The following is a 20994-nucleotide window of genomic DNA, read 5'->3' as shown; positions in this document are numbered from 1 at the left end:
CTTTAAGAAAAAATGAATATGATACTAATTGTATGCTTTAGTGTGCCAATACAGGTGGACGTCTCTCAACTTTGGAACCTTGAGTGCAGCAGCAGAACAATAGATTAATAGAATTGGGAGAAAATAAGCCAGGCTTTGGCTCGAAGTTGTGCAGCTTGATCTCTCACTTTGTCTTTGACCCTGAGAAGAAGCTTAAAGGCCAGTCAATCGCCTGATGAAGACCGACAGAACATCGTGGACTTGAATACAGCAGGCAAACGGCAGTGCCACTGATCCAGTAACACTGATGACGACTGAGGACCAGCAGCAGCATGTAAGATTAATGCAACATGTACTGTGAAAATACAGGCTGGGCAGTTGAACAGTGGGATAAAGAATTGTGGAAGAGCACTGGACATTGAGTGATATTTTGCCATGCTGGGACTTAACTTAAAAGAAAGACTGTAAAGAAACAGAGAAGAAGACAACAGCTGAGTTGAGACTGTGTTTGCTGGAGCTTTGAAGCACGAACAGGACACTGTGAAGGAGAAAGGGACCGGTGAGAGATGAAGCTGGACGAGTTTGACTGCGAGAATATAGGATATAATTGGATTGAAAATTGAAGCCTGAACTCATGAATTGTTTAGGGATGTCCACCACAGCATAACAAAGAGGTAAACATTAGAAAAGGTAAGAATAATGAAAGAAAATAATTGTCATTACCTTAATGAATAGAAAACACATACAAATTGTTACATGTGAGATTATTTTTGAAATGAATCAGAAGTGAGATAGTTTGAATCTAAACCTCAGTGAAAATGCATGAAGTAAAACTGATTATAATTTAAGATGCAATGAAGAAACAGCTTACACGTAGTGTACATTAACATGAATACATAGAAATGCAACGAAGAACTCAATGAATTGATTCAATGAAGAAGCAGTTTACACTCAATTAACATAAAATGCAAGGAAGAACACGCTTACATGCATGGCATAATTGGTGTTTCTGATCAGAGATAGAGAAATAGGTTATTTAACCACTTGTGATAATAATGAAAATGTCTTAGTTTTGTTGTTTTCAGGAGTAAAGCAGAGCCGGACAAATTCTCCACAGCAGCAGTCGGAAGAAAGTAGAGGGTAACATCAATGGATAAGTTAAGGCAAGTTTCTGGTTGAATTGTTCACAGAATGATGTGTCCAGGAACCTGAAAAGCAAGCCCTAACACCTGGCTGAAGACCAGGAGTGCTTTTATTCAAGGTGGGAAATCAAAAATGTGGGTTAGTAATTCGGGGAAAAGAAAACTGACTGCTTAACTGGAGAATTGGGAAGTGTCTGGGAGACTGTGAAGCCATATATGCAAAAATAACACACACACATATACATACAAACAGAGAATGCATTAACCTTACCAAGACAAGCTCCTGAAGCTTAATGCATAGAGACATTGATTAAAAACCTGGCTAAGAACACAAGCATATGCAATGAAGATCAGCTTGCTACTTGTATGAGTGAGAGAATGGTGTGAATGTTTAATAAAATAGACTTAAAGCTTGAAGTTGAAATTGACTCAAAGGAGCTATGGGAATTAACAGAAGAAAAGGGACTAAAGCAGTTTTAAAAAAGTGACTTAGGAGTGCTCTCGTACTGAGTGATTAAAGCAAGTGATTATTATAGAAAGAAAATGAAAATAATTCAATAATGTGATAAGGTTTAAACATGTATTTCTCTTGTCAACTTGGCTGTTGAGCTATGACTCAGTATGCAAATTAGCTGGAGCAGAGACACTTCCTGTGTGTGTGTGTCTCGGAGGCTTTCAGTTCAAGAGAGAGCGGTGGCTGTTGAAGATTATTTGGCGAAATATATAATGGTAAAGCATCAGGATATTTGATTACGGTGGTCAGGTCTGTTCAGAGGGGCAGATTTGGACAGGAAATTTATAATGTAGTGATGACACGTTGTCAAAATCGGTTTATATCATATGCTGAATGAAAACATGGCAAAGTGAGGAAGGGAGACATTGTGCAAACGGTCTTTGATCTTTTGACGAGGTTTTCGGTGTGTTGAAAGGGTGAACTTTGAGATCGTTTTTGATTTTGGAGGCTGTTGTTTTATTTCCAGAGAGGGTGTTTGATTAGACATGGATATGTCTGAGAGGGGCCCCAAAAATTTTTGTAGTAGTGCACTCGGGAAAACCTGTCAGGTGATTTTGTTTTGTACTTTGATGAGCTAATAATCAGCTCTCTTTTTTCATTTTTGTTCTAAGCAGGCCTGGAAGAGAGTGAACTGACGGCGCTGACAAAATTACCAAGTACGAAAATCAGGCGGGCTTTACAGAATTATAATTGGCTGAGGAGGAGACCTGATTGGCGGCGAGTCTCTGTCTAAAAACGGATTGTATCGATTCAATCCAGTCAAAAGTATAGCGAACTATTTTCCTAAAAAGGAAAACGAAATGAAATAAATGATGTTGATTGAGCTCATTTTGCTGATGTGGAGCATCTGATGACGTGCGCAGAAGGCTGCAGATCAGCAAAAATATCATGTGTGAATGCATGTGAGTGAATGTGAGTGATTGGACTAAGGTGGGGATGAATAAATGTGGACAAATTTACCAGGTGAGGAAAAGAAAGGGGATGCTTTGTTTTGCTTTTGCCATAAGCAGGACAAGTGGGAGACTTAAATCTGGGGATGCTGATGTTCCTTTGAATGAATTTCTGTTTTATTGATTTGGGTTAGACCATATTATTACATTATAAAATGCTAAAAGGGAAACATTGTTTGATGAAATTCAAGTTACCATTAACTGAGGTAACTCATGATTAATAACTGTTCTGTTTAAGTCTATTTTGTCATGACACAGACTGGATCATAGAGGGAGAGTATGAAATGTAAAGTACAGGTTTTGTTTTCAGGAAGTTCCAAGGATCCAGAGTTCGATGGAGCAGGAGTTTGAGAAGATTTGTCAGGATAATTTAATTGATTTTATTCCTTAAACACAGGTTTTCAGGGCTGGAGCAAAATACCGGAGAGGAAGATGGCTGAAGTGTTCTGAGAAATGATATGAGATGACTAACCTTTTTTCCCTTGTTAATTTGTTAAGCTTGGGTGAAGCATGTTGAGTTTTTTGCCACATGAGATGTGTCAAAAAAGAGAGGGATTTAAGATTTAATTTGTTTAATTTGAAATGGGTTTTAGTATGATTTTATAACGATTGGGTTTTTTTGATAATTTAGAGATGGTAAAATTCTTTAAATTCTTTAAAGAGAGGATTAAAATGAACGGAATTCTGTTTAGAAGATAAATTGCTGGTGTTAATAAGAAGTGGTATATAAAACTTAGAGGGAAACTGTGGGAATAAAGGATATGTTTTGGGGAAAATAGTGAACATTTTATGAGTAGAAAATGTGTGATTTCTTTTTGATTTTTAGAATAAAGTTGTTATAATGTAGGCTTTAGAAACAGATATTAAACAGATTTATTTCTAGGGTAGAGGAGAGCTTTTAGGAAGATGTTAAAAGTCTCGCTGACTTAAATGAATAATATTGGAGATTATATATGTAGAAAGGATTTTTTCATACACATTGCATTTTTGTGCCTTTAACGGAGTTGTGGCTCAGAGAGTCGTCTCTTGAGGGTCACAAACTTTTGGTTAACGTTATGACTAGCCAATCTACTGTGAGAAGGACCTGTGTTATTGAAGGATTGCACACGCTTACAGACATATAGAGTTCATCAACACACAGGACAGTATAGATTTGAGGCCTAGGGCCTGAAATTCATTTAGCTTTTAACTGAATTTGAGCTGGCCCTGTAACAAGTGACAGACAAGAGGAACTGAATGGGAGTTTGGTGGGGACTAAACGGTGTGACATGTAAAATATTGAGATAACACATGCAGCTCTAAATTAGTCTTATTACATAAAAAGCAGTTACAGAATAACAAATACTTGTTGAAGGGATCAAGTTTTTGCTTTAAACCAGGACCAAAGGGGGGAAAGCTTATGTATTTTGGTTAAGACTGATAGAATATAATGACTGATAAAATATAATTAGAATGTACCATTGCATTAAGAGCAGCAAAAATGAAATAAAATGCTGTACCAAAACAGGTTATAACACAGGAAATGTGAGTTCTAAAATACAGTTAGATTTCAGCTTTTAGCTATGATGAAATTTATTTAGGAGCTAATGATCATATGTTTACACTTAGTTGATTAAAATGGTTGTTTTTTCTTTGATCCTTTAAGTAGAATAAGCAGTTATAATGATTTTCTTGGTATATTTTCTTGTGATAGGTGACTTTAGATGAGAGGTAGGCCCTTGCAGCAGTGACAGTTTGTGTACAGGATGTGGGTGATCAGATAAGGAACAACAGGAAACATATGACAGCAGTGCTGTAAGACTGTTAAAATGCTGTAGATTGAGATGAGTGATGTTTAAGATTATATAGGAATAAAAGTCAAAAACCAAATACGAAATTAGGTTCATGTTTTGAGTAATATTAGGTTGAATCAAGTTTGAATAAAGAGAACAATGGATGGACACAAGTTAGAGCATAGTAGGGAGAAGGTTTTTATCCATCACAGTTAAGGTGAATCTAGTCTTAGACTAGGATCTACTCCGTGAATTATTAGTTTCGGTCATGCTTTTATTTGTTTTGGTGACCTCTGGATGTTATCCAGAGGTCAAGAGAGGAAGTGTGGAGAAGGAAGTAGTATGTTTTGTTATTTTGATTTATTATTTTGTTATTATTGGTATTACTGTCATTACTGTTGCATCATAAACATATAGCAAGCATATGTATACAAGAGGTATTGATATTGCATTCAAATGTTCAAATATATTGGTATCATATTAGTCTTTATTACAGGTCCAGTAAGAACCACTTTGAACTGTTGAGTTGAATCTATAAACCGAAATGAGACAGGAAGTTATAGGCTTTTGAAGTTGCAGGTTTTGCAGAAGTGAAACCGAAAGCAGAGTGAGCGCAAGCCAAAGAGTAGGGTGTTTATTATGCATTTATCTTTGATTTAAGCTTTTAGTAGAGGCTTTTGATTAAAACATTTATTCAGTAGATTACATATATATTTCCAGTTAGGTTATTATATGTAAGGATGAGCCTCTGTTCTGGTGAAAGGTCAGAAGTGTAACGGGTGAGATGTGAGAGCATTTAAGGGCGAGACACACATACAGACACAAATAGTGAGAGGTCATGACACGTACGCAGTACACAGCATGCACGCGCCCTCGCACGTGTACGCACACACACATACACACCATAGTAGATCTATTTTGGTAGGGCAGAAGTGAAGATGTATTTTTGCTGCAAGTGCAGAATTGTGCCGACGTACTTAGAGGAAGTGCACCAGATGTCCCATAAGATAAGCGACAGCGAAGGCGGGCGGACAGGAAGCACCTGGCGTTGACCCGAAGAAGATGTTCTGTTTTAGACTATGTTAAGAGTCATTGTGGTTTTGGAGTGACGTATGCTTTGTTTAAGTCTGCCTGGTAACAGGAAGACTGCAAACCCTATAAAGCCTTTGTCTAATGATTGTAAGTTCAGTTCGACGCTTAAATCTGCACAGCGGTCGGACTCACACATGTGTTTATTAAAATGCTGTCTAATTGCACACCGGACCGGATCTGTGGTTATTTTTGGATTCCTCTCTCGACATTGAACCTTAACCCTTCTCACCCTGCATCAAAAGAATTCTTAAACATTCTTCACTGTATGGATTTTACCCAACACGTCACGCAGCCGACTCACAACAGAGGACACACTCTGGACCTGGTCATCACCCATGGGCTGTCCACCAGTGTGTCCTCTGTTGTTGACTTGGCCGTCTCTGACCACTACTGTGTGTTTTTTAACATCACCGGTTTTATTCAGCGGGAGACCTCAGTGCGAACTGTGAGGAGGCGCTATCTAACCTCTGAAGTGGCTGCAAATTTTACCAGGGTTTTAGACCAATGCCCCCCTGTGATTCTACCTGCACCCTGTGATTTTATTTTTAATCATTTTAACAGCAAACTGAAGAAAAGCCTTGACTCCGTTGCTCCACTCACCACCAAAAAGATTAACGTAAAACGTGTATCACCCTGGAGAAACGAAGAAGTCAAAAAACTCAAAAGAAATTGCAGGGCAGCAGAAAGGAGATGGAGGAAAAATAAAAATGAAATCAACTATCAAATACTTTGCGAGCAACTTAAAATTTACAATAGTACACTCAGGAATTCAAGAAATTCATACTTCGCCAAAATAATCAGTAATAACAAAAATAATCCCAAGGTCCTCTTCTCCACCATAGATCACTTATTTAACCCTGATTTTAACAACTCCCAAAGAACCCCACAGACTCACTCTGTGAGCAGTTTGCAGACCACTTCAGGGGAAAAATCAACACCATCAGATGTGATATTTTATCTTCTCGTGTTATGATTTTAAACACATCTGAGGGCTCGACTGTACCTGAGGAGACACTGGACAGCTTTGTCCTGGTTAATGCTGAGAACCTTAAGTTTTCTCCACAGTGAGACCCACCACATGTCTTTTAGATCCAATCCCCTCTTCACTTTTTAAAACACTTTATGGATTTTTTGAAGCTGAGCTTTTATACATGATGAATTGCTCTCTTCAGTCGGGTGTCTTCCCTGCTGCCTTTAAAACGGCGGTGGTGAGGCCCCTTCTGAAGAAGAGCAATTTGGATTGCAATAATTTTAATAACCACAGACCTGTATCCAACTTACCATTTTTAAGTAAAATTTTAGAAAAACCTGTTTTTACTCAGATTAATGATTTTCTGAATGATAAACAGATCCTAGAAATATTTCAGTCTGGATTTCGGGTGAACCACAGCACAGAGACCGCTCTCCTAAAGGTTTTAAATGATATTAGATGTAACTGGGATTCCCAAAAGCTCTCAGTCCTGGTGCTACTGGATCTAAGTGCAGCCTTTGATACAGTAGACCACGCTATTCTTTTAAACAGACTGAAACACATGGTGGGCCTCTCTGGTGCTGTACACAACTGGTTCACTTCCTATCTCTCAGACAGAACTTTTATGGTGTGTATGGATACATGCTCCTCTAAGATCCATAAAATGACATGTGGTGTGCCCCAAGGGTCGGTTTTAGGCCCTGTACTTTTTAATTTGTATATGCTCCCTCTTGGCGGCGTCATCAGGAGGCATGGAGTGAACTTCCACAGTTACGCTGATGATACTCAGCTGTATATCTCCGTGTCTCCTGATGACACCAGACCAATGGATGCCCTTTTTAACTGTATTCTAGATATAAAATCTTGGATGGCAGAAAACTTTTTACAGCTTAACCAGGACAAAACTGAAGTTTTAATCATCGGTCCTGAGGCTCAGAGAGAGAAACTCTTGTCTAAATTACAGGCATTTTCACTATGTCCTTCACTACAAGTGAAAAACCTGGGTGTTATTCTTGACTCTGAGCTTGGTTTTATCCCACATATTAAACATGTAACCAAAATTGGATTTTATCATCTAAACAATATAGCCAGAGTCCGCCCTATTCTCTCTCGGGCCAACACGGAGATGCTGATGCATGCTTTTATTACCAGTCGCATTGATTACTGTAATGCCCTGCTCTCTGGTCTCCCCAAAAAGAATATTTCACCTTTGCAACTTTTGCAAAACTCTGCAGCTCGTGTGCTGACGAAGACCAGAGGGCGGGCCCACATTACACCGGTTTTAGAATCGCTGCATTGGCTCCCCGTGTGCTTCAGGATCGATTTTAAAGTTCTTTTATTGGTTTTTAAATGTCTTAATGGTCTTGGGCCTTCTTATCTCTCAGATCTGCTTTTACCATACAAACCCTTGCGGACCCTGAGGTCCTCTGGTACTGGCCTTTTGATTGTCCCTAAAGTCAGGACACATACTCACGGAGAGGCAGCTTTTCAGTGGTATGGTCCTCGACTGTGGAACAGCCTGCCGGAGGAGCTCAGGGCCGCAGAGAACGTTCATGTTTTTAAAAACAGGCTCAAGACCCACCTTTTTAATTTAGCTTTTAACTAACGCTTATTTATTTAATGCTTATTTATTCTATCCTGTTATTCTATTTATATTAATTTAGTTTTACCTAATATCTATTGATTGTATTCTTATTCATTTTTTATCTTCTTACTCTGTTTGTACTTATATTTATATTATATCCCACTCTTATTTATTTTATCTTTTTATCCTGTTTATATTCTTATTAGGTTATATCTCCAGTGTTTCCTCGGAGGGGGCTCTCTGCACCGGGGCTGTGATCGACCGTGGCTGCTGGGGCTCTGTGGGTCCTCTCAGCCTGGCTGGGGGGCTTCTTTGCCTCCCTCCTGCTGTGTGCCCAGCCTGGAGGCTGCGGTCTGTGATCGGCTCCCGGTGCAGACAGCTCCCTGCGATAGTGTTTCCTCACTTGGCTAATGCGTACCCAGCCCAATTTTACTCTTTAGGTGTGTGTGTGTGTGTGTGTGGGGGGGGGGGGGGGGGGGATGTGTGTATCATGACCGCTTCTGTTAATGACAGTGTGGGGAATGAGTGGGAGGGTGGGGTGGGCTGCTTTTAACCATGTAAAGCACTTTGTACTACAGTTTGTATGAAAAGTGCTTTATAAATAAAGATTGATTGATTGATTGATTGATTGATTGATTGATAAATCCTGTTTACATCAAAGTATTCTTTACTCATCTGTGAGGTCGTCTGTTCCACAGCTACAACTGGGACCACACTGGGACCAAACTGGGACCAAGCAATCAACAGAACAATGATCCCACACACAGGAAATCTAAAAAGCATTTCTAGGATTTTTACTAGTTATTTATTAACAGCATTATTAGTGGAAAACAGGTAAACGTACAAATAAATACTGGATACCAAATCAAACATCCAGAAGAATCCAAGTTTCTTTCTTTCTGTATTTTTAATACAATTTTATATAATATAACATATTATACTTTATTTAATAAAATAAATTTCATTCAAAATAACAGTTAATAAGCAAATAAACTTGAAAACATTTGAGGTTTTTGCAGGAAGTTTGCCTCCATCTCTGTTGTTTTCTAACTTTGAACAGAAACTGATGATGTCAAACGTCAGCTGCAGGTTTTCTGAGAGCAAAGCTGAACTTCTGTATTTACAGGATAATATCTGAGACAAAATCAGTGATTGCTCCACAAAGCACCAGGTTCACCAAACTCTAACTTTCAACTCTGAGTTTCCAGTTTCACAGAAACGCATGTAGGTGACAGGACAGAATCACCATGGCAACGGGTAAACAACGAGCAGAGCTTCAGGGAACTGAGGAAGATGAAGATGATCAATGTGGGGCATGGAGTGTATCTTTAAAATTCATCATCATCATCATCACTCAGTCACCATCTGGCCAACTTGTAGATTATAGATAAAACTGCAGTTCTGCCAAATTTCACATCTGAGTTTTAAATCCAATGATTCAGCTTCACGGAGATGAAGAGCAGGTGGACAAAACTGGAGATAATAATATGAATCAAACAGATGAGACCCAGTTTACTGACAGACCTGTGAGATAAATGTCAGTCTCATCTTCACTAAGATATTCAGATCATCTCCACCTCTGATTATTTTCCATCCCTGTAACTGATCACAGCCCCGTAAACGATTGATCCCTGATCAGCGTGTGCTCCGTGTTTAGATTTCTCCTTCTGTGTGAATGTTCACTGCAGTGCGTCTCCTGTTTCCTCTCCTGCTGCTGTTTGTGGCTCCAAAACAAACTGACAGTATTTGGTAGTGAAATGGCGCCACCTCGTGTCTCTATGCGATGCATTTCACTGACGTCACAGCCAGTTAAAGTTAATCCTTCCTGTCTTTGTTACAGGTGATGAGGCTGTCATTGAAGGCCTCGGGACAGATCTGATGGCTGCAGTCTGTTCTGTTATCTCCTAGATGCGTTAGTATTCTCCACCATTAATCCTTATTCTGTTTTGTGCATAACGTAAATCTACATCACAGAGTCAGGGTATCTAATATTGTCTCCACATCTTATGCAGAAGGTGCATCTGAAACAGACAGGAGACTGTAAGGTGGAGTCAGGGGAGAGTGTAGGTGGTCAGGTGGAAGCTGAAGAAGGAGGAGACAGTCTCTGGGTGGTAGAGTACCAGATGACTGAAGTGCTGAGGTAAGTTATAAATGATATAGTGGTGCATAAACACGCAGAGAGATGCTAACCTGCACACTAACACTGATGTTTATTTATCAACAACATTTTATTAATAATAAACAGGTGTGATGGTGATAAGTAATATAATTCATATCGTTATTATTTGTATTGTAGTTTCTCACTTTGACCACCAGAGGGCAGTGAACACTCATCACAATCACAGTCAGCTGCAAGTAAAAACAGAACAACCTCTGATTCTCACATTACATCAGTCTGTTTAACTCAGTGTTTCTGATGCTGGAAGCTATGATGTGAAAATATAATACAGCAAAACAACCAGTTTCATCACAATTTATTCAAACAACAAGACATGTTTGAGTAAAGGTAGAAACAGCTCAGATAAATTAGGTTCAGTTAAGTCCCTACAAATCAGAGAAAAGCCCAACAATCAGACATCACTCTGTGACCAAAGACCTGGTGACAGAGGGAAGGAAAAACTGCCTTTAACAGGAAGGAGACCCAGGAAGTGCAGCCATCTGCCGCAACTAGTTGAAGGTGGGTCATCGTATCTCCTGATGACTGTCCTGAGGAAGCACTTACACAAAGGAAAAAACATGACAATGACTCAGACTTCTACACTTTACACAGTTCATATCTGAATAATATGATGATGTTTGTTTCTGTATTTATGTGATGATGAGAAAAGTTTGAGTGTGTGAAGCTGACCAGCTGTACAAGGAGACTGGTTTAATGAGTTTCATGTGTGAATCCCAGTTTCACTGAGTTTCATTGCCTTTTACTTCCACGCTCAGACCAGAGCCTTCTTTAACACCTTCTGAGCGTCTTCAGCGAGCTGGTTGAGGATAAAGTTCAGAACTCTGTAGGTCGTGACGAAGGAGAGGCTCATGGCTACCGGGATTCCCACTATGGGAATGAATCTGGACACTTCCTCTGCTCCAATTAATCCAGCTGCTCCTCCAAGTTGGGCGAACACCTTCAGGAAGAGCTCTTTAGTAATTTCCTTCGCAGCCACTGGTGAAATGATGACATCACGCAGCTCAGTGTATGACACAGCTGTTCTGATAGCGAGTTTCTTCAGAGATTGGACATCGAGACCAAACGCATGTACAAAATGTGTGACAGCACCAATCAGCACAGCAACATCAACAGCAACAGAAAGCCCGGGAACGGGAACAGCTGCAGCAGCTGCAGACAGAGTGGCCAAGAGATATAAGTGTACCTTTAAAGCTTTTTTCTTCTTGCTGATGACGTCGGGGTTGACGTTGGGCATGACATACAGCAGAGTGTCCCTCTTATCTTTGGGAAGCTCTCTCTCTAAGGTCTCTTGTAAGAGAGAGAAGTCGAACTTGTGGAGCTGAAAACTCGACATGAGGAAGACTCGTGGAGACTCGATGCCTAAGTCTTTGAGTCCTGCGTCACAGAGGAAACATGTCAACACGATCAGGTTCATAAAAATAAAAAACGATTAAAAACTAGATTTAAAATGATTTTGAAAACTCGACCTCACGCTGAATGCAGTCGTCTCTGATTTTTGTGAGAGTTTTCTCTTTGCTGGAGTCTGAAACACTTTCCTCGGCTTGGATATCGTTGTCGATCTTTGAGCGAACAAAGTAGAAATTTTCCTTCATCTTCTTAATCTTCTGAGCGAGTTTCACGTCGTTTTCTCTGAAGCGAGTGTCTGAGATGATGAGGAAGAAGTCATACTTGTCAAACCCAACAAGCTTCAGGTATTTCCTCGCTGGGAAGTCTTTGGTTCCGATTCCAGGAAGATCCCATAAAGTGACGTTGGGATTATCTGGATGGGGGTACGGTGTGACCTCTGACGTAGTTTCTGTGACACCAGTAGGAGCAGCTCCCTCGTCTCTGTTCTTTATCCCCCTGAAGGCATTAATAAAGGTGGATTTACCTGCACCACTTTCTCCTGTGATGGCGATATTTAACGAGACATTGGTTTGTTTTTCTAAATATTCTTTAATCCTTTTTGCTGCTCCGGCCGTGTCATTGTTCTTCAGGGCTTCTTTAACTCCAGGAATTTCTTCTGGGCACGAATCATCTGGATCCTCCATGCTGATCCTGACAGAAAGAAAAACATAAAGACTTTTATTCTGGAATGCAGACACATACTATTGATTATCAGTAATGTTACTGACGGCACACGGACACAGCACATGTGGGCAGTAAGTCATTAAAGGTAAAACGGTAAATGTCGGTAAAAGACGTGTTTATATGAGAAAACACTGAGCCCACCAAAGTCTCTTCCTGGGGTTTGTTGAGTATTTTTACATCCAATATTAACATTAATTTACAAATAATATCTTTCTATAAACCTGAAAGTTTGCCTTTTCCTTGACTTGAAAAACTAATTTGTGCTTATTCTCATTCTTGTTCTGATAGGACAGCAAACCTGTCACTTAACTAAGTTTAAGGTAACAGCAGGTACTCACTGGATTCCTCGTACTGTTGACACACACACAGCTGGATCAGCAACAACTGCGATCGGTGCTTCACTTTGTTCTCACCTGGTTGTTATACAGGTGCAGTACAGGTGAGGGCAGATCCTTAGAGAGCGACCAATGAAAATGCTGCAACCTGAACCAACCAGTTTGTTTTTACTCTTTTTTTTAACTGCAGGTGTTGTTGGAAACAGAGAGGAGGGCTGTGTGTGCATAACAGAGCTGCACCTGCAAGAGCAGCAAACATGGTTAAGGAAGTGAACCACAGACACTGTTTGGACAATTAGAGTTTAATATTTAAAATCCACGAGCACCGCCTACAACAGAGCTCAGCCAATAAGATCACTGAGTTTGCTGCTGTGATGGGCGATGAGTCAAAACCAAAGAATGTTCATTTTGTTGTTTTTAAAGTTCGACTGGTTGTACCTGAGTTTGGGCGGAGGTTACACACACACACACACACACACACACACCTGGTTACAGCAGGATGAGTATGTGAGTTTAATGAGTCACCTGACTGTCAGGCTGAAGAGTGGCAGCATTCTTACACTCATCAATCACCCAAAAATGTAGACGTAGTTTTAATTCACTTGAAAGCCAGAAAACTAAACAAACAGTTTTATTTGTTGTTACCGATCGTCCATCTGGGCCTTAGAGTTTCTGATTTTCATACTTTTATCTCATTTAGTGCTCAGTTCTGATAAAATCCTCATTGTAGGTGATTTTAACATCCAGATGTTGAAAATCAGTTACAGTAGCCTTTCCATTTAGAATAATGGATTACACATGAGGACTCTCATCACAGTAGGTGTCTTTCTGAAAGTGCTGTAACTAAGTTTAAGGATCTGCTGTAGCTTCTCTGAAAAAAAGTCTCAAATGAGAAGTGGTCATGGGCCGGCTGAGTCATCTGGATTTTTCCATGGTGTCCCTGTGGTCCCGCCTCTGGGCGGAGCCCTCGTCAGTACACCTGTTATACTCACCTGTGGGAGATCCAGGCCAATCTGCAGGCAGTATTTAAGACTAGAAGAGGAATCAATCTGTTTCACTGTCCCCAACCTCAGCTTCTCCATACCTCCATTAACCAACCTGTCCCTCTGTTCATCGAGCCCCCACTCCAAACACTCACTGCTGTGCTTTAGTTTTACTGTCACTGTTACACACTGAAGGAGGACGAGGTTCATCCAGGTGCACACTGAGGTTTATTGCTCTGAAACACAGCAAAACAGCAGTTCTGTGTTACTGACGGCTTCTGTTACCATAACTGGCCTGTGTTACTTTTGTAAGGGATTACTTGGCCAGTCACTTATTTGTCAGAGTGACTGTCTGCCACTGCCACCTACAGGTTACTGAGTTAAAGCAGATAAATCGTAAGCTGGAGAGGAAATGGTGCGTCACAAATTTAGAAGATGATCATTTAGCCTGGAGAAATAGTTTGTTGCTTTATAAGAAAGCCCTCCACAAAGCCAGAACATCTCACTACAACCCTAAGAACAACCTTAGGTTTCTCCTCAGCACTGTAGCCAGGCTGACAAACAGTCAGAGCTCTCTGTTGAGCCAACCATCCCTTTAACACAGAGGTGGGGGAACTCCAGGCCTCAGGTCCCGAAGGTTTTAGATGTCCTTGATCCAACACAGCTGATTTAAATGGCTAATTTACCTCCTCAACATGTCTTGAAGTTCTCCAGAGGCCTGCTAATGAGCTAATCATTTGATTCAGGTGTGCTGACCCAGGGCGTGTTATCTAAAACCACCAGGACACCGGGCCTTGGTACCTGGACTTCCCCGGCCCTGCTTTGACTAGTAATGATTTCATGAACTTCTTTACAAATAAAATGTAACCATTACTGGAAAAAAAAATCCCAAATTTGATAACTGCTGATATTTTAGACTCTTTCTCATTGATCTTTCTGAGTTAACTTCAATAATTACTTCCTCCAAACCATCAACGTGTCTTTTAGACCCCATTCCTACAAAACTGCTCAAAGAAGTCCTGCCATTAATTAATTCTTCAATCTTAAATATGATCAACCTATCTCTAATAATCAGCTATGTACCACAGGCCTTCGAGGTGGCTGTAGTTAAACCTTTACTCAAAAAGCATCTCTAGACCCAGCTGTCTTAGCTAATTATAGGCCAATCTCCAACCTTCCTTTCATATCAAACATCCTTGAAAGAGTAGTTGTCAAACAGCTAACAGATCATCTGCAGAGGAATGGCTTATTTGAAGAGTTTCAGTCAGGTTTCAGAGCTCATCACAGCACAGAAACAGCTTTAGTGAAGGTTACAAATGATCTTCTTATGGCCTCTGACAGTGGACTCATCTCTGTGCTTGTCCTGCTAGACCTCAGTGCAGCGTTCGATACTGTTGACCATAATATCCTATTACAGCGATTAGAACATGCTGTAGGTATTACAGGTACTGCAATACCTACAACCCTAACCCTATCTAATTAGTGTGTGAAGAGGACTGTCCATTTACACGCACAAAGGTCAATTATGGTGTTCCACAGGGTTCAGTGCTAGGACCAATTCTGTTTACATTATACATGCTTCCCTTAGGCAGCATCATTAGAAGACATAGCATAAATTTTCACTGCTATGCAGATGACACACAGCTCTATCTATCCATGAAGCCAGGTAACACACACCAATGAGTTAAACTGCAGGAATGTCTTAAAGACATAAAGACCTGGATGGCCGCTAACTTTCTGCTTCTTAATTCAGATAAAACTGAGGTTATTGTACTCGGCCCTGAAAATCTTAGAAATATGGTATCTAAGCAGATTCTTACTCTGGATGGCATTACCTTGGCCTCCAGTAACACTGTGAGGAACCTTGGAGTCATTTTTGACCAGGACATGTCCTTCAACGCACATATTAAACAAATATGTAAGACTGCTTTCTTCCATTTGTGCAACATCTCTAAAGTTAGAAATATCCTGTCTCAGAGTGATGCTGAAAAACTAGTTCATGCATTTATTACTTCCAGGCTGGACTACTGTAATTCTTTATTATCAGGATGTCCTAAAAACTCGCTGAAAAGCCTTCAGCTGATCCAAAATGCTGCAGCAAGAGTCCTGACAGGGATAGAAAGAGAGAGCATATTTCTCCTGTTTTGGCTTCCCTTCATTGGCTTCCTGTTAAATCCAGAATTCAAAATCCTGCTCCTCACATACAAGGTCTTAAATAATCAGGCCCCATCTTATCTTAATGATCTTGTAGTACCATATCACCCTATTAGAGCACTTCGCTCTCGCTCTAGGGACAGCAAGTAGGCCTGCAGAGTATTTAAAAGTAGAATGGGAGGTAGAGCCTTCAGTTTGGATGAATATAAAGCACCTTGAGGTGACTTTTGTTGTGATTTGGCGCTATATAAATAAAATTGAATTGAATTGATCAATGGTCATGAGAATTTGCATAATTAAGATTAAGGAACTGACCTCCCAGCCCATTGTTCCTTCAGTGGGCTGGTTTCAGTCATTATGCAAATGTACTGTTTATAAGATTTGGGGAAACCTGCAGTCAGCTGAGACTGAAGAGGTCACTTGGACGAGTGACAAAACATTTCTCCCACAAAACGCTACGTCCAGATGAACAGAATCAACTTTTGGAGGTTTCTGTGCTTGTGACTACTTGATGTTGGTTGATGTTCAGTTTTACCCCCAGGGCTATATGACCGAACTCCTCATTTTCATTTACTACACAAGGGACTCTTCCCTGCATAAAAGCGTGATATATACAAGGGAAAAGTATTCAGAGCATGTGACAATATATACTGATGCATCGAAGTTGTTAGAAAATAAAAGTGTTTGTTATTCCAGAAAGAAGGTTTGTGATTCAAAGGAGTCTCCAAAATTACTGCAAGACATTCCCATTTCATTTGGCCCAAATTCCCTGTCAAAAGCACCAACCATACATCCAGCAAGACATGAAACTGTTCCACGCTTGTTCTGGAGGGCTGAGTAGGTTTTCAAAACATCCTTATCGTTCATTCTGCTTAACACAGAGGGCACAATGTGAAATCTTTAAACATATAGAAAAATCAAATTGTTTTTTTTTTGTTTTTTGTTTTTTTTGGAAAGACCAAATGTAGGTAGACTGAGAGCTCCACTACATACCTGCTCCTCCCATCAGGCCTCCCAATTTGCCCAAGACCCTTCCTTCCTTCAGGAAAGACCTGTAGTAAACCTGCTGTCTGTTTTTTAAAGAGAGAGAGATTGGTCTGTACTTTTCCTATCCTTGTTCTCCAGTATGTCTGCCCTCACCACCGTGCCTGCCATGCTGAATACCACTTTCAGCTTCTTCCATCCCACATTGTAGTCCAGCCAGTACAAGAAACCGTTTAAGAACCCTAACCCCTAACCCTTTGAACGTGTATCATCCAGCCATACACACAAACACCAACATTGGGGAGACAGGTAGCTTTTAGAAAAATAAACAATGAAACACAATAGGGGAGAGGAGGAGAAAAAAGAGAACTCTACCCAGACTGTTTGAGGACAGAAAACAAAAACTCCTGAGCACAAAAAGCACATGGGTCTTCTCACCTTTACACCATTAAAAAACACATGACAAGCAACAGGTGTAGACTGCTGCTCACTGACATGCTGATACAGTTCATTCAGTGCCTCACTCCTTTTGCTGTTATTGGAGCAGGGAAGGAAATGAAAAGCCACAAACAGTATGGCTGAGGGCAATATTTGGATTTTTAAGAGCAACAGGTATTTATATGAGAGTATAGGCGTAAAAGCTGTTCTGATCCACACTCCAGTCCAGAAGGTGGCAGTAATGCACCTGAAGTTATTTGCCAACCGCCATAAAAAGATAGATGAAGAAGAACAAGGGCCAGCGCGGCCTTTAAATTCGGCTTCCAAAGGATGGAGGCTAGAGCATGGAGCCACAGGAGCAGCAGCAGCAGCCGCAGGAGCAGCCGCAGGAGCAGCCGCAGGAGCCGCAGCCGCCCTCGCAGCCCTCGCCCCAGCCGCCCTCGCAGCACTCGCCCCAGCCGCCCTCGCAGCACTCGCCCCAGCCCACGCTGGGGTAAGTCCATTCATGAAGGTTCCGTGATGAATAGACAAGATGGCGCCAGTGTGTGTGGCTCGCCGTCTGTCTCTTCCCCTGCTGTGTTTGTTTGTGTTGTTTTTTTATTGCTAGAGTCAACCCTCTTTTAATGTACAATCGCCAAACTCTGTTGGACCTCCGACTAGTTGCCAGTGATCTTACCAATACAACTTATACTGGACATAAGACGTTACCTCCATTCCTATGTGGGATACCAGCTAACCTTTGTTGGACCCTGGCCCCAGCCTCACGGCGAAAGCGTTTCAGACGCCGGGGCAAACGTAGCGGTCTGCTCGTGAAACTTAAGGCGTACTTGGTGCGCTCTTCCCCAGCTCCTTGGAACAAACGTGGATCTGTGCCTCATCATGTCTTTTCTCCGCGCTCTCTGGAGCCCATCGATGCCTGGCTGGTGCCTGTTGTTGGCTCGGATCAGATGTCCCAGCCGCGAAAGATTTTCCCTCATCTTCGTCGGCGCGGTGCGAACCTACGGAACCTGCGGCCGCTGTGTCGGGTCTCGCAGTCAGCCACGAACACGCTGACCTCCACCAGGTTTGGTTTGGTGAACACTAGATCGCTGAGTAATAAAACTTTTATTTCAAGGGATTTATTTATGACCCAAGGACTGGATTTCCTCTGTATAACTGAGACATGGTTGAGGGCCGGTGAGTCCAGCGTTTTCACAGATCTTTTACCTGATGACAGCTGCTCTTTAAACTCTCCTCGAATATCAGGCAGAGGAGGAGGATTAGCGGTTGTTTTTAAGAAGCAGTATAAATGTAAACCACTGCCCTTATCAACATTACGTAGTAGCTTTGAACTGTGTTTGAGCTGGGTCGCTCTCACACAGTGCTCTGTGCTGTGGTTTACAGACTCCGCAAATACAATAAGGACTTCTTAAATGACTTTTCTGATCTGTTGGCTGAAATTATGCCAAAATACGATCATGTCCTTATTATTGGGGACTTCGATATTCACGTGTGCTGCCCTGACCAGCCAATGGCAAAGGACTTTTTAAATCTTATTGACTCTTTTGATCTTGTGCAACCTGTGTCTGTGCCTACACAAAAATATGGGCACACGTTGGATCTTGTTTTAACTCACAATTTACCTGTCTCTAACTTAGAGCTATGGTCGGATCATAAGCCTGTCTTGTTTGAGGTTTCCCTTCCTTGTACCAAAGTTAATCTTCCTCCTGTTGTTGCTCGGTGCTGTCGTATTTTTAATCCTTCCTCTGCAGGTCAGTTCTCTATTGTTTTTAATCAGAATTGCAGCCTTCCTGATTCCATATGTAATGATACAGAAGAGTTGAGTACATGGTTTTACTCAGTCTGCCAAACTGTTTTAGATTCGCTGGCCCCCTTTAAGCTTAGGCAAGTTAAAGCCAAATCTGAACCCTGGCTGAATGGAGACACCAGTGCTGCCAGAAGAAAGTGTAGGAGAGCTGAACGTAAATGGAAGAAGGATCAACTGCAGGTGTCATACCAAATATTACAAAATTACTGGAATTCCTACCAGAAGACTGTAAAAGATGCTAAGAGGAAACATTTTGCTGCTATTATTCAGGCAAATTGTCGTAAGCCTCATGTCTTATTTAAGACTATTGACATTATCCTTCATGTTCCACAGACTGTTGGTGTTGAGTCCTCTCAGGAAACTTGTGAAAACTTCCTACACTTCTTTATTGATAAAGTGCTCTCTGTGAAAGCGCAGATTTCCCAGTCCGTTCTCGACCCTTCTACCCCTGTCCCTAGCTCTGCTGTCTTTGACAGGTTTGAGCCAGTTTCTTTGCTGTGCCTGCAGCAGTTGGTTGCTCACCTGAAGCCCTCAGGTTCCCCTTATGATGCTCTCCCGCCTCGATTTTTTTCAAAGAGGTTTTTCTCACTATAGCATCAGTTGTACAATCCATTGTAAGTAGTTTGTCTGTCCTCTGGTGTTGTACCTGTCAATCGTAAACATGCAGTGATTCAGCCTCTACTCAAGAAACCTGCTCTTCATCCTGATATTATTGCAAATTACAGACCTATTTCCAAACTGCCTGTTATCTCAAAGATTCTTGAAAAGGTAGTTTACAAGCAATTAATGTCCTTTTTAGAAGAACACGGTATTTTAGAAGTTTTCCAATCTGGTTTTAAAGCTTTACATAGTACCGAATCTGCCCTTTTAAGAGTTTTTAATGATGTGTTTTTAGCAACTGACTCAGGTGACTGCGTTTTTATTGTGCTGTTAGATTTAACTGCTGCTTTTGATACAGTGGATCATCTTTTTAAGTGGGAAATAAATCTGGGAGTCATCGGCATAAAAGTGGAAAGAAATCCCATGCTTCCTGAAAATAGACCCAAGGGGTAGGAGATACTGAAAACTAAGTATAAATTTAAAGGTGATCGTGCTTTTGCTGTAGCTGCTCCAAGTTGTGGAATGCACGTTAGGCAGGCCTGTTCTCTTACTGAGTTTAAAAGTCTTAAAACATATTTATTTGCTGAAGCCTTTGGCACTGATTAAAGGGGTTGACTCAATTTGTTTTAACACGTTTTAATTTATTGTAGTTATTTATTTTTATTTTATCTTATTTTTAACTTTCTTTACTTATGCTATTAGCATGTACAGCACTTTGTGAACTCTGGTTTTATTTTAAAGTGCTTTATAAATAAAGATGGTATGGTATGCATTTGGGGCCTGTCTATTTACTGAATGCACCCCTTTGTTATACATTACTGTGTGTATGTTAAGATTAGAAGTACATGTAGTATTGCTTTGTTGCAACAGAAAGTGGACATATTTCACTTTCTGTTCGGTCACTTTTTGGCTTCTTGACATTACTGGAAGCACGGGCCTACTTTATCCAAGGATACAGTGCCATATGGCTGCCAGTGAAAACTTGTTAAGGCCCCAGGGGCTTTGTGAGCTTCCTGCTCTAAAATAAAATACAAAATCACAACAAAGTAAAAATGTAAGATGCAATGGACAGGGCAGTGCAAAAAAGTTTCTTAAGTCTTCTAACAGCTTGTTAAAGTATGCTTAGACAGTTTTTTTTTTTAACTTTGCCCGCAGGATAAAGAAGAAACGCAAAACTCGCCGGGGTCGGAGGGCGAAATTCAGAAGAGCTGCCGTTTCAGGAAGTAACATCCCGTATGATATGAAATAATAAATGGCAGGCCCTCAAAGCCTGATTCCCAGACCCGAAAGGGAAAGCTCAGGTATCAGGCTTGGGGACTGACTCATGTCATGTCATTTTTGAGCTGATAAAACAGGATGCAGGGTCATTTTGTTTGACCACTGCAGCTTTGGGGGGTTGTACAGTGTTGTTTGAGACCATGCTGGAGTCACTTGGAACAA

At 40.9% G+C, this 20994-nt stretch overlaps 1 protein-coding gene and 1 long non-coding RNA gene across 3 annotated transcripts; one reads left to right on the top strand and one right to left on the bottom strand.

Annotated features, from left to right (window-relative positions):
• The first annotated feature begins 9018 nt into the window (after positions 1-9018).
• Positions 9019-12669, top strand: LOC112843033 (uncharacterized). The gene is made up of 3 exons (XR_003215120.1): positions 9019-9916; positions 10017-10144; positions 12542-12669. It is a non-coding gene; the product is annotated as an uncharacterized LOC112843033 (long non-coding RNA).
• On the bottom strand, positions 10462-12678 carry LOC109195770 (interferon-inducible GTPase 5). 2 transcript variants are annotated; one of them, XM_019348463.2, is made up of 3 exons: positions 12592-12678; positions 11655-12220; positions 10462-11557 (listed from the first exon to the last, which is right to left on the bottom strand). In XM_019348463.2, the coding sequence occupies exons 2-3, from the start codon at positions 12211-12213 to the stop codon at positions 10935-10937; spliced, it is 1182 nt and encodes a 393-aa protein (XP_019204008.1). In that variant the 5' UTR covers positions 12214-12220; positions 12592-12678; the 3' UTR covers positions 10462-10934. The 2 variants fall into 2 exon arrangements, with proteins under 2 accessions (XP_019204008.1, XP_019204009.1); XM_019348464.2 differs by lacking the exon at positions 12592-12678 and having other exon boundaries at positions 11655-12547.
• Between the last annotated feature and the right edge of the window lie 8316 nt (positions 12679-20994).

The sequence above is a fragment of the Oreochromis niloticus genome, linkage group LG19, assembly GCF_001858045.2.
Source record: "Oreochromis niloticus isolate F11D_XX linkage group LG19, O_niloticus_UMD_NMBU, whole genome shotgun sequence".
NCBI lineage: Eukaryota > Metazoa > Chordata > Actinopteri > Cichliformes > Cichlidae > Oreochromis > Oreochromis niloticus.
The sequence above is the reverse complement of the archived record's forward strand: the minus strand, read 5'-3'. Positions and strand labels throughout refer to the sequence as shown.